The 14,653-nt window shown below is 39.6% G+C and overlaps 1 protein-coding gene across 2 annotated transcripts in view; it reads right to left on the bottom strand.

Annotated features, from left to right (window-relative positions):
• TENM2 (teneurin transmembrane protein 2) overlaps nucleotides 1–14,653 on the bottom strand; it is a 415,827-nt gene that overhangs the window by 96,730 nt on the left and 304,444 nt on the right. For both annotated transcript variants that reach the window (XM_088522621.1, XM_088522622.1), the window contains exons 7-8: nucleotides 8,670–8,875; nucleotides 2,199–2,394 (exon numbers count right to left, since the gene is read on the bottom strand). In XM_088522621.1, the coding sequence (XP_088378747.1) occupies nucleotides 2,199–2,394; nucleotides 8,670–8,875 (402 nt within the window). The remainder of the gene's footprint in view (nucleotides 1–2,198; nucleotides 2,395–8,669; nucleotides 8,876–14,653) is intronic.

The raw sequence follows: 14,653 nt of genomic DNA, 5'->3' as shown, positions 1-14,653 counted from the left end.
AATCTTTAATTAAATTCATGCCACCAAGTTCACATGAAGCAGAAGGGCACCAACATTACTGGCAAAATGAATGACAGCAGAGATCTAATGACCTGTTCCAAACCACGTGCTAAGCCTACAAATGCCATCGACACTCTTCTGATACCAAAACCTCTGCTTGAATTGGTAGACGAAACTTCTTAAGACCTCTGTAGCTATGTTAGAATTCACAATATCACAATCTCATTCTTGTAGTGAGACTTTTATCTTATACAGTCACTTCTCCTGGTGGAACAAAGGCTGTATCAGAATTTCCCTTTCGCAGACACTTAAAACTTCATTAAATAACCTGACAGAAATAGCTTCGATACACCTAAGAGGAACTTTTTTGCTTTAATGAAGATTCTTTATTGTAAAAGAGAGCAGCTTTGCAAGAGGATCAAGAAGAGTCTGCAAGACTGCAGAGGAAGGCTTAAAAGTGGAACTGATGTCAGTGACAGTGTGTTAACTACTTGAATAATCTGTGAAGAGTTTGCACTCCAGCCTAGGAAAAGCCTTTTGCTGAACTGAATACCAATTATGAAATTAATTCTTAAAGTCCATTTAATTTGAAAGCCGTTGGATTTTGGAGGAATTTTCAACACTAAATTACTTTAATAATAGTCTAACTGGAAAGTTGTTACACTTCACTATTATTCCTTTTTGTTGTGTGACCTGTGGCCGCAAAATAAAAGGCACTGTCAATCCCGGACACCAAACAAATAGCAGAAGTTGTGTAACACAGAAAATGAGTTTTGAATTTGGAACCATCAGAAGCATACGGAATATTTTTCTATTAAACTAAACTGAGAAGAGGAAAAGGATTCAAGCATAACTTTAATCTAATTTCACAGTTGCAGGATACTAAATAAAGATGAAACATTACACAAATTATTACTAGCTTGGCCCCTTGAAACGATTCAGGTAAACAGGGAACAAGCAATTGAAACACATAATGCTCAAAAATATCAACTTGTCTGATGAGGAAACTTGTCTATAGAGTTATTCATTATTTTGCTTCATCGCGCATGAAAGTTCTTCCTGTGTATTCAAAATTACACTACGTTTACTGTTGGCTGTCAGTTAACATAATTTCTGTTATTCTTTCCCCTTTTTATACGTCAGAGAAACTTTCAGCTCTCTCAGACCCTTTGATTATGAAACTTCCGATATTAGGTATGTATAGAAGAATCTCTGAACTGGATAAAACACTGTATTTTTCTCTACATTTCAATCCAATTACTATCATTGCACTATCAAATAGTCTACCTGACTATTAGACCTCTGACATTCTTTAAAGCTGAAGCCTAGCCACGGCAAGTCATTTAAGAACAGCTTAGTGCACCTCAAAGTTTTGTAAGCAGCACAGTACAGGCGCACCAAGACACCAAGCACAAACATTCCCATTGTTTTTGGAGAAGCAGGAAAAGCTTTCTACAGGCAAATTAAAAGGTATGTCCACAAATACGCATAGCATCTAGTACCCCTTACAAAACCTCATGTAATCTATGGAAGAAGAATCATTTTCTCACCTAAACTGAGCTTAAGGGATACAATTATATTCACACTTAATGACGTAGTGTTGGCTATTCCTCTACACCCAATGGAGCTTAAGCCAACAAACTGAATTCTGTATTAATGCAAAAGGAACAAATGAGGCAATGAATGACATGAATGACATGATACGGAAGATGTGAAACCCAGCAATGACATTTAACTCTTCACCAGTCTGCATGGAATAGAATAGAGTAACTCATGATTTTGATGTCATTGTGACAGCAATATTCAGTAAAGCTCACATCCTTCACAGTTCCACAAACCTTCTGATAAAGCTTCGTTTAGTTTTCAGCTCACTAAATGGAACCCTAATCCTCTGGCAAGCTGCAAGGCTCTCCCCTGATGCCAGCCCCAGACCAAAGGCTAGGTGTTCTGCTCTTAATGTCACCATGTCAAGGGCACACTACAGTAGTAGGTGAGTAATTGCTACTCATCTAATATGTGGGTACTAGCTAACAAGGGAGCTGTAAGCTACACAGCATATAGGTGACTAACAGAGAAAAATGTGCACTACATGGCATGAAGGATGCTCAGGCTGAACACTGAAAAGTGCAAAAAAGTATGAAGATTTTAGTAAGGAAATAAAAACAGAGGATAAATGTTCAGCTTGTGGAGATACCTACCCAAGATAACTGTACTGAAAGAGACCACTTCTTTGTCCTTGCCGTCATTGTAAAACGCGAGGTGCCACAACCCCACATCCAAGTACTGAACGAACACGGCCTCGTTCTGAACAAGGGTCTGAATGCTTCGACGCTCCCGCGGGGACTCCACCACACTCCATTTCTCCTTCCCATCCAAGCGTTCCATGAAATCATACTGCAGGGTACAAAACAGGCAAACAAAGGCAAAAAAAAAAAAAAGAAAAGGAGGGGGAGGAGAAGGAAAACAACAACAAACAGAGCTGAAGACAGAATATAGCAGCTCACAGTCTCACACTATGTTTTGTCTTCTACACTGTCATTAAATAGTGTTTCTGGAAAATACATCAGTGTTAAATTAGTGCTTGCTAGTCAACGATGGAACATCCAGTGATTCTGTAACTCTTCTCTCTTCTGAAATAGTGATACAAAATTATGTAACCTTGCTCCACGCAGATGACCAAAGTGCACAAACCGAATTTCTTCACAGGGTGAATTCTGAGACAAAAGCTAAAACCAATGACTTGACTGTCGAAAAAGTTGTTAGGTTCCTACATGTCTTTCAATGCTGGGACCCTTTAATACATAGGAAATCCACCCCTGCCTAAGCAATCACTTGGAGCAAATTGGTGCCTCTAGAGGAACAGAAGCCTGATATTTCCTTTCAGACATACAACTGAATGGAAGCAAGCACAGCAAGAAAACAACAGAAACGACACAAACAAGAAACGTGTTTGCCTAATGCAAGGTAACTCGGTACCTTGTAAGAATACTCTGTGAGGCTTTACACCACAGAGCTGTTTGCTTACCTGAGTTTGTACGTAGAACAACCCAGGCCAAACAGGGCAGGTAGATAGAAAAACCAGAGGAAGCATGGAAAGGAATAACACAAGTCAGGGGGGTGAAGGAAAACTGAGAACTTCTGGTTGGACGAAATCCAAGTAAGGTAGAACATTACATAAATCTTTGGAAAAGGGATCAGGCAGAGCAAGTGATTATTTAGAATGTAAGAGAGATGGTACCATTAATGGCATGAAACGATAAAAAACGGAAAGAAATTTAAGATGACTGTCAGAAAAGCTTCCCATCTATTAAGCTCAGTAATAGCCTCCCAATGGAGATGCCACTGCATCACACAATTAAACAAGACTGGAAGAAATATTAGTTAATCTACGAGAGGGAATAACTCTGCATAGAAAAGCAGCTGCCCTAATAGGCTTTTTTCTGTCTGTGAATGTGGAGTTCTCAAGCTGACGCTATGCTCAGCTCACGGGCTCTCACAGCCCCTATCTAAGAGAAGTCCTTAAGAAACAACAAAAACAATATATCTAATCTTTTGATAGGTATGTAACAAGTCCCCTATGAAAACACATCTTGTTTTAGACGCATTTATCTATCTAGGAGTAGATAGAGATAGATAGACATGTCTAAAGAAAGACGTATGTGTTCAATAAAATACTGTAATAGTACGTGCTTGCTTGCCAGTGGTTTTATTACATTTCCCCCCCCGTGATGGCTAGCCTAGGCTTATGACAGCTCAAAGAAGGCACACACCTTCTTTTGCTTTCTGTTTAAAAAGAAAGCTGCAATTCTGCATCCTAAACAGGCCACACATCCACGAAGGGCTGTGTTTGTACACTGATGCACTTAACAGTGTCTTCTACCAAATAATTAACAATGGACAAGAAAATAAAGAAGATTCTCCCTGCTAATAGGGGAGAGAATGACATTAACCCTTCACTGACAGGTGGCACATTTATCAAAAATGGGGGGTAGTAAACTCTGACCTATTTGACGTTCTGTAACAGTTACGTATGTGCAACATAGAGTCCTTGCTACATGTAACCTTAAAAAACAGCCAAGCAAGGAAATATCTTAGTTTTAAGGAAATACCTTAGTTTTAAATGCACCAACTTTGACACCGGAACCATGATAGAGTGGGCATCTGAGCCTAGGTCTAGGTGTACTAGCCCAATGGCTACTGTCAAAAGCGCTGCAGTATCTGTCCTCTCCAGTGCCTTGAGTCTTTGGGAGCAGCAGGAAAAAAGCAACAAGTTTCACCCAACTTAGGGTCACCACGTCATTCACTCAAGCATTTTTCTATAGGGGATTTTGGCAGGAGAGGGTAATTCTGCTAATTAGCGTTTAGAGCAAAGCACAACAGAGATTTAGAGAATTCTGGCATGACAGTAACTTTCAGAGCCCTAGAGGTGTCAAACACACATACATCAACCTCTTAAACTACTGATGTTTGGAAACATTACCAAAACCTACAGTCCAACAGTCAGAGGTTAAGGACAGACTCATCACCTCCTTGCAAAACTTTATTACTGGGACAACACCTAGGGAAAAAAGAAATTTTGCTCCTCGGAACAATTGCTCACAAAGGGTCAGCCAAGAAGGCAGCAATAAAAGCTGACATTTCTCGCTGGCATCATGCTGTTTAGTTCTGCTTGTGCCGGCAGGCTCCTCTGCCTCCCCTCTGTTTGATGCTGATTCTACCTCCTGTAGTAGATAAGACTCAGCGGTCGGTAAGATCGAAGGGGAAGAGTACTCAGGCTCCAATTGCTTGAAGCAGTTTTAGCTACAGAATCTCTTTTCACCATGATGGGTATGACCTCGTGAGAGCCCCTCACCTGGCACAGCTCTCCATAGGCTAGAGTTTTCATTACGCAGTATATAGACTGGTATTACGTTAGTCAAACCATGAAGAATTATTTCATGCACATGAAAAAACCTAACTACTAAACCTGAAAAAGTTTACAACTTGCAAAGTAATAGTGTAAACTGATACAGAATATAAAAATAACTCTTTATTCCTTTTGGATTCCTCGGGAAGGAAGGAAGATAATATATCTATCAGTCAGGGAGTAGTGGACATATGTACCACAAAATGTAAAATCCCTGACGGAAGGGTCACTCAAAGGGTACTGTGAAATCATAACTAGGTAACATTTAATTCCAGGGTCAGCAGGTCAATCATTTTGTTTCTTGTTGCCTCGTTGCTCATCTCATTTACCACATTTGTACGATAAATTACTTTCAAACATACTGCTGAAGATACCATTCTCACTTGAAAGCTGAACAGACAAATATGCACAGATTACTAGAACCAGACAGGAAGGGAATAGGGGGCTTCCATGATCATTTAGAAACAGTTATATAATCATCCAAGCAAACACATCTGCTGGGGAAGAGACAACTACATCACACAGAGAATGGACCAAGTCCGGGATGACACTGAGGATCCTGAAGTTATGTGAAGTTTTGCAGACTCCTTTCTTACAGCTTCTTTAAGTTTCAAGGCTTCAGACAAAGCCTCACAGAAATGACAGAAGGCAACTCAAACAACTGCACCAGAAATCACTATATCCTCACAGATTTCAGTTGCGCTCATAAAAGGGGAGTACCTAATATGCTTAAAGCTCTATATAATAGGTGCCTTGCTAGTCCACTATCAAAAAAAAAAAAAATCTAAATTAACATCTTCAGTGAGTTTACTTTCATTACTACTTGGCATCACGAACCTTGTGGCATAATTACATTTACCAACTTAAATCTCAAGCTAAATTCTTTTTAGGTGATTTGTTCTTTTTTTCCTTTCTCTATTCAGTTCTTCCCATCCTCCTCTTCTGCATTTGGAGCACTTGTCTAATTTCTTTTTCGAGCAACCACAGGGAAACAGCAAGACGCTTTGGGACCTCTCCATACACGGCAGTGCCTACGCTGCACAATGCTGTGCACCCAGTAACGATGCAGGAGCCCAGCTGCAGACAGGCACTGACCTAGTTGGGAAGGCAGGCAGAAGCAAACAGCGCTTGCTGGTCTCAGAACTGGGAACATAAAAACACTACATAATCTTTGTTCTTTTCTTAGCTTTGAAACTACTTGCATGCCCACATAAAATCCATAAGAGTGTCTGAACTGAAAAGAAAGGTTTCTCAGTGATCTTATTTTAAGAAGAAAACAAAAACTTATTTCTTCATGAAATCAAATTTGTAGTTATTTATTAAAATACACCCCAGGACACCTGATACCCATGGTGACGGCCCATCAGTTTGCTGTGACATGGGAACGCGCGTGTGAAACGTGACACAATTGAGCTGATCCAAAGCAGTGCAACAGGCAGTAATAACAGCGCGGTCACCACGGCTGGCTCGGGAGCGATGCCGGCGCTGAAACGCGGATGAACTGCAGCTAAGCAGCAAGGCAGCACTAAAGCTCCGCAGCTGCTCAAGGTATCGCAGATAAAGTCAGGCCCAAAATGAAAACAGTTTTCATTCTGACACAAAAAGTTTAAAAATAAAAGACATACGGCTGGAAGAGAAAGCAATATACCCCCTTCTCCAGGCGCTGCAGTGTTGCCTCTATATGAGTGCTTTCTTCATGCTGTCATCTGGAATAGTCTACCAATATGCTGCAATCTCATAGTTGCTGTAAGCTCTGCCTGCTCGTTTCACACATTGTTTGGCATGTCTGTTGTTTCTGTACATCACTACTTTTATTCATTTCGCTATCTTCTACTAATTTGCTATTGTTCATTTGAGCCTGCAATGCGTATTTTGTTATTTGTATGTAGTACCACACAGACTGGAAGAATCTTGCTTGAAAACAACAATGCACTGCTTTCCTACTGCACCTGCCACTCAGAACTGCATTTTCACCTCTCCTCTGGAGCACCGTTCCCTGGGCACGTGGCACATGAGGCTGCTTCTAGGCAAGTTTACAGCTACATCACTTTGACTGACTAAACTAGGCATTTGGAATATTTGCTAAACAGTAACACTGAGAAGGTTAAATCTCAGCAGGGCTCGCAGAGAGGAACTGCATCGTACTGTCTGAGGTTAATCATGTACCTAATTTGCTGATTATTGACTTGTTCCCACAAAGGATTTTACTTGGCCTGACATATCAGCACTGATCAGTGATGAACTGTCAAGTGAAGTTGTTCACCGCTTTAGAGCTCATGTTCCTAACTTGCAGAAACAAGATTTTTAAATTTCAATTTTAAAATATCATCTGGTGTCAACTTCAGACTATTTTTATTAATACAAAACTATCCTGCTTCTTTCTGTCAGAACAAGGCTTCTCTTCAAGTCAGCGGGGCAACAGCTTTCTTTCCTGTGAAATTCTCTTTGTAGCAGCATGGCCAGATTTTGATAGCTAGGTACAAATGCAGTTTACTGGTGCTGGAGGCGCAAGGAGCTGGCCTGTATCTGGGGAAGTAATTCTGCAGATTTCACCAGTGGATTTTCATTATCTCCAGTGAAGGAAGCGGCCTGGCATTCCTTCCTCTAACTTAACATAAAGGTCATGAAATTTAGATCTAGTATGTTCAGGTGGAGCTTTCCCAGGAAGGACTTAGAGCTCTAAGTCAACTTTTGAAAATCATGTATCAAGCACAAAAAGTGATAGCTTTGGAACAAATAATGGATTTTTAGCAGCAGGAATATATATGAAGGACAGGTCCCTTCACACAACTGGATCCTATTTCTCCTTTACTTGCTCACTAAAGAATGGAGCATGTGAGGTTTTCCTGCTAGCGTGAGAAATATTATTACTATTATTTTATTTCTCATTAGAGGTTTAATCTAAATCAATATTAAGCTTTCCATTTACATTTAGGTACTTTAGATATGGTTATATATATATATATTCAGTAAAGTATGGCTTGATATTCTAACTCAAAAAAAAAAAATCTTAGCACCCACTAAGCAGCCTAGAGGAAAAAGATACCTAAATTCAGTCTAACTAACTCTAAAGCTATTTTAACCTACAGCCCTTAGCTCTGTATTACAGGGGTTATTATAAAAACTTGGAATTGTTGAGTTTTTCTTTATAGAGGCGGGGTAGAAAGCAACAAGAACTGGGTGTCTCAGCTGCATGACTTGCCCAGCCTTTGAGAGAGATAATACACTGGCCATTGCCACTGAGGGAAAAAGGGGTAGAATGAAACCTCTCCCAAGCACAAGCCCTCTCCTGTGCCCTCTGCAGCGGGGCAGTAGCAATGCCCATCTGTTCCACGTCTTGGCAATGCTACGACCCCCAAAGCCTGCCATGTCAAATATTTCTATAAACCAAGGAAATATACTTGTCACATCTAACCTAGCTTTAAAAGCATTCCTATTCCCTATAATGCTTTCATGCTGTAAACACCCTTCTGGTGTACTTTTGACTGATGTACAACTGGAAAAGTTTATCCCAAATGATGCCAAACTCAAAAACCTTCTAAGAAAAACTGGCACGAACATGAACCCTGGTTAGTCCTCTTAACAATGCACTGCTAAAATATGCAATACAAGAGGCATCTTAAAATCAAGGCTTTCATTCAAATACCACCAATTAAGTAACTTTCATGACACGGCAGCTTTACAGGCTCTAGCATAAATCTAACACAGATACTACAAGCTTTTACATTTTGACACTTAAAACGAACATACATTCATAAAATACCTGGGCATGTGATGGTGGGAGGCCTCTTCTTATATAGACGCCAAAAAGAGCATCCTTCCCTAAGGAGATGTTGAACTTCAGGAACTGTGGTTGGTTGATATGGATCTGAGAGCGCCAAAATACTCCAGGGGGCACTTCTTGGGTGACCCTGCGGCCAACTTCTGCTTCTCCGCTATCTATGCTGCTATTCCTAGTCACCCAGGGGCCTATAAAATAAAAAATACACATACATAGATCGGATGAGATAACATCTTTTAATACACTTAATAATGATGATAATTCACGATGAACATCTGTTGCAATGCTGCCTTTAAATTCAAACTTTACTTTTTTATATGGATGCAATCTGCTTTCTGCTTCGATCAGTATGTAAGAATTCGTCTTTTATATTTGAATTAAGAAGGCTCTCAACCTGTTTCTGTGGAGCATCTGTGATCTTCTAATCCTTCCAACCCTTCATTTCTGTGATTGCTTTTTACTAATCAAATATAGTAGAGAGTCAATTAAGCACATGCAAAGCTCCCTGTGCCTTTTCAGTTGCATCTTGTAGGCAACCAAGAAATAAAAAAAAGCATATCAGAAAGGTGAACTAAAGGGGTAACTTCAATCTAAACTCACTGATTGCAAATTCATATTACTATTGTTTAATATAATAAAGTAGTCCAATAAACTCCAAGTCACAGACAAGACAGTTTATATAAAAAATTAAGTGTACAGAAGACGAATTAGTGAACAGCATCTGCAGTCTAAGAAGCATCTTCTCATTTTTTCAAGGAGGTTACTACAACCCAATGCACTGCCTGCTAAGTTCTCTCTGCCTCAAGCTGTGACTATCTGCAAGTTTCTTTTTTACCTGTGCTCTGTGCTATCTAGTGGGGTTAAAACCCAGGATCTGCTAGTTCTTCAGCATGCATCACTGAGGACGAGACACAAGACTGCCCAGGAAGCAGCCTCTAAAACACAGGGCAACCCTCTTTTGTTGAGCACCTCAACAGGATGCAGTGGAATAGCTGAAGAGCTGGTAGTGCTTTCAGGTTTATGTGTAGGGCAGTGTTGGATTTTGTGCCCCATATGCCCAAACAACATGGAGATTAATCAATCTTTACGTTACTACAACAGATACTATAAATAGCAGAAAAACACAGAAAATAGCTTGTACGGTCACACCAATCTAAAGGTATCATTGATCATAGGCTGTTAGTAAGCACCGGTTGGTAGCGATCCCTGTAATCTGGACTGGCAGTATTTGTTCAAAGCTCAGCTGTTCACTTTGTGTTTTTGCCGTGGTGTAACGCTACTCCCAGTAAATGATAGGTGTGGGAAGGATCTACACATACTGCTGAGATATTTTTCAACACTGCATGAATACAACAGGATGACACAAATAACATATAATTCCAGCAGACAAGTACCATAACAGCTTTTCTGACTTGACTATCTTTAATTGAGAGCACTACAATAGCATGCTTTCAATTTCAGATTCCAAATTATCTGTTAGCAGCACTTGCACTTCCATATAATGAAACAGATATTATACTGGCAGTGTCTTGAAATGGCAAAGAATGCTCTGCATACCAACTGTTAAGTAGTTTTTACTAATTGGTCTACAACATCACTGTGGCACAGAAAAAAAAAAGACAGAAAAAAAAAGAGGGAAGACAGGCAGCAAAGGAAGTAAAAATGGTTGAAAAAGGCAATAGACACAATAGACACATCTACAGAGCTGCTCGTGAACTGCAGACCAATCCCACATCCACCAAGTAACGCTTCATTAAAAAGATGGGATTTCTTTTCAAAGTGATTAATGCAACAGAGGATCTCGAAGTTCATACCTCAGTGAAGTGAGGCATCATCTCACTAGAGTTTAAATTAGTCCTTCATCACAAAAATTGGAAAAACAGATACTGATAACCTAAAAACACCTGTTCCATGTTGCACTGAGTGGGATATTGAGGAAGTCAAACCATTAGCGAGGGCTCTGTCATCTCCTTCGAGCTCAACATTCACTCTGTGCCACATTCCCAAGTCATTATAATGAATGATGTGCTCTTTCTGCATTTTAAAAAACTGTCCTCTAAATCATTTCTTTGGAAGCAGACTGTGCATACTTAAATGAGTAACAACTGGATGCAATCTCTGAGCAGGCTGCTTGTCACACCAGACAACCCCTGTTTTCCCACAGCTGTATAGCATCATTCAAAGAAGAAACTGCTGGCCAGGGGTCTAGTGCCATCTCCAGTAATATTCCAGTAGCTAAACAATAAATAACTTATGGATCCATACACCTCCCATCAAAAACATACATATCAGCTATTTAGTTCTACAAGTGCTTCTAGGATGTGAAAAATAGCCCATGTTACAGAACGAGTTATGAAAGAAAGAATACTTGCTAACCCTCTTTCATAAGTGACTTGGGGTTTGAATGCCTTTCTGCTTACAGATGCTTTACAAATTATTGAGGCGTATATTTTCATCACCTCCAACAGAAATTAATTATGAATATTGCTTCAGCCATTGTACATCCAGTGGTGTCTTTGGCTATTAAAGCAGCTCATAAACACCCTTACAAATAATAGGAAAGAGTTAGGGGTTGGAGCCAACAACGTCTTTTACTTCCAACATCTGCCTCCAGGTTAGCTGAGTCTAAACTCCCTAGAGTTGTAACTTTTCAAGTAAATCTAACCCCTACTATTAATAAAAGACAAACCTCCCATGAAAGCTCAAATTTTAGCACTTCTGTTTGATTTTAGCCTTGGTCTCCTTCTGTTTTCCAAAACTGTTTTGTATTCCTAAGTGAGAAAGAGTAATTCCCAAGAGTCAAGAATCATCAAAGCTATCAGGTAAACTCAAATGTGAAAACTTATTCCAGTCATCAGACGAACTAGAGCTGTGTTAATACTGTGTCAGTACTTACCTGTAGGTAAAGGAATATATTGGATGTCAACCTTTCCTAACAAAAGATTATTAGAAAAAGACCTTTCTTTTATTATTCTCAGGAAAATTATGAAGTAATCAGCTTAAATTTTGCTGAAAATAGACCAGACTATTAATTTTATAATTAACGTAATCTGTCTGTAGATGTGATTCAGGTTCACAACACTGAAATTATTAATTTCAGTTTGACATCTCCCCATAGATACTTTTTTTCTCTACTATATTAGACGACCCAGTTTCTAATTGCCCAAACCACCACTCCTGGTGGTGTCTCACGCAACTGCATCGCAAGAGAACTGAGACAGCAGTAGAGCTTCAATATCTGATTCATGTTCAAGAAGAAGATTTTAAGAACAGTTTAGATGAACATCTAGCATGAGTAGTCAAGAAACACACCCATCCTTTAACAAAGCAAGGACTGAATGGACGACTCCTGTTTTCGAGTAGGTTTGAGATCTGCTCCTAGCCAGAAAATTAGCTGAACAAATTTCTTTTAAAGGTTTAAGCACAGCAAGCAAAGCGAGTTTTTAATGAAGATTATATTCAATAGAAGATAATATTGAATCATACTCTCTTAAAAATAACTTATGGATGCAAGAAAATGATTAATATTTGTACCTACGAATCTACATAAATATAGGACATTAGTAGAAAGGCAGTACGATCTCTTCATTATTATGGATGCAAATTGCTGTTAATTTCAGAAAGGCAAAGTCTCTGCCATACAGCTTGGTAAATTCATGCCAAGTTATTTTTTCACTAACAGGAGAAGCAAAACTAGTGAGAGCACTTCAGTTCTCCTCCTGTTTACCATGGTCTATGCACACAAATTGATCATGACCCTCATGATCTCAGATGACTACTTGCAAAATAGGAATAGCAATACTGATCTATTAGAAATTCTCACCTTGACGTTGAGTGATGCTGAGCAGTCACATTAAAAATACTACAGGATGGATTAACCTCTCCAGGTTGCTCCTTTCCCAAGTTTGAAATACAGAAGTCACATGTGAACTAGATATGACCACTGAACCTCCCCTCAGTCAACAGGCAAGTTGACTTTATTTCTAAACCTGAAAAGCACAATATCATCTGCCCAATTTGGTATCTGCAATTGCTTACTTTGCACTAAAAGCTGCACTCAGAAACCTCATCCCTAGAGATTTTTGTACGTAGACTTCATAACATTTTTATAGTTTCCTTCCGTCTTTACCTTCTAATGTGAAGAGTGCATATTTCCACCTGACTCACTCGCTCCTAACTATTTTTAGATTTCCCATTTTGATGGACCACTGCAGTTCATACCCAAAGACCATCAACTGCCTTTAAGTGAAGTGACACACTGACAGATCTGGGTACAAGGAGTACCCCTCAGAACTCATACCATCACGCGCAGATAAATCTCAACGCAGATAAATCTCACCTGTGGTTTTGTCCGTCTATATCATAAACCTGTGGGTATTTATTTTTTTTCCTCTGTTATTTCCTCTCTATAAACCTCCACAGAACAGACTTTAAAAGCATACTTCTACATCTTACCCAGGGGAACCATTTCAATCTCTCTGTCAAACATATATTTATCAACTAAATAACACTTATTCATTTAAACTGCTGTGTTATTTACCCAGTTGAATTACTATTTTGGCATATATATTTGAAAAGACTGTTTTAGCACTCCGGTTTATTTGCCCTGGAAGCTCTCAAACAGCCCACACAAGGCACTAGCAGCACAAACTCCCCACGCTAACTTGTCAGCAGGCCTTACCGCGGAGCTGGAGGAGAGGTTTTGGGGTAGCACTTGGCACGACCTGTCCACAGACCCTGTCCCTTAACTGCAGTGCCAGCTATGGAGGCAGAACTCCATGTAGACTGAAACCACATTTACTTTTTTTTTTTTTTTTATATATTCTCCTCTCCCATACCATGGTTAAAATTAAGAAAATAAAAATGAAATCTGGCTACCAGCAGTGCCACACTACAGACATCACATTTAAATAGCAATTAACTACAGCGCTTTGATGGGGCTGGGTGTCTGTAATGGAAATTGCTGCAAATTGTGTCTTGATAAAACTCTTGAAACACATCTAGCAGAAGCATAAAGGATCCAAACTGAGCTACCACGATAACTCACGTAATTGCAAAATAAATAACACCAGTGTTGGTACAAGAGTGTTCTCTTTCGCTTCTCTTCCTGCACCTCTCCATTTACTACAAGTCCCTGCTTCAAACACAGCTTACCTGGGCTTTTTACCTAGTTTACTTGCGTTGTACTGTTAGGGATTTTCACTGTTGACTCAGAATTCCAAAGACTCTTAAGGGAAAGCTGTTTAAAGGAAACTATTCAGTATAAAAATACACTCCACAGTCTCTCTGTCGAGAACACAAAGCATGGGAATTAATACACTACTTTGATTTTATTCTCAGGTAAATTTGCTTTTCATATGACCAGACACACCTCATGGCTTCAGAAAAAGAGCAAAGAAAAAAAAAAAAAAGAAAGAAAAAAGAGAGTTATTTTTTTTCTACACAAATCTTTTCAGCAGAGAAAGGAGTGCAATGAACTGCTATGATCTTAGTGATCTCTTCTGATACAAACTTGTCTCTCAAAATGTCTCCGGCTAATACATGAGTGCCCTAAAACCCAACTGAAAAATAAGTTATTTCTGCAAAGTGTAAAATGATTAACTGCGGATGCAAAACAAGCTCTTACAGCTATAACAACATGAAAAGCCAGGAAATGAGGGCTTGTCTCGAGAAGCCGTTATGAACTTGAGTTATGCTGCAAATGCTAAGCTAATAATGAGCTCTGATTTGTGCCATGAGGAGGAAGGAAGTTTCTGATCTGTACAAGCCTCCAGCAGTCCAGCAGACCAGCTCCAAGCCGCATCCGGAACCCAAACCGACATCACGGGTCATCCGCCCGCGTGCCCCATTTGCACTGCAACTTGGAAGCACTTCAGTACTCCATACTGGATCAGGACAACTCAACTGCTATCATGTTTTCTAAATCCATGTTCTAGGAAGAAGGTAGGATACTATGTCACAAGCTG

The sequence above is a fragment of the Tinamus guttatus genome, unplaced genomic scaffold, assembly GCF_059628265.1.
Source record: "Tinamus guttatus ecotype Peru unplaced genomic scaffold, ASM5962826v1 Tinamus_guttatus_pri_ptg000155l, whole genome shotgun sequence".
NCBI lineage: Eukaryota > Metazoa > Chordata > Aves > Tinamiformes > Tinamidae > Tinamus > Tinamus guttatus.
This window is presented reverse-complemented; position numbering and strand designations above follow the sequence as displayed.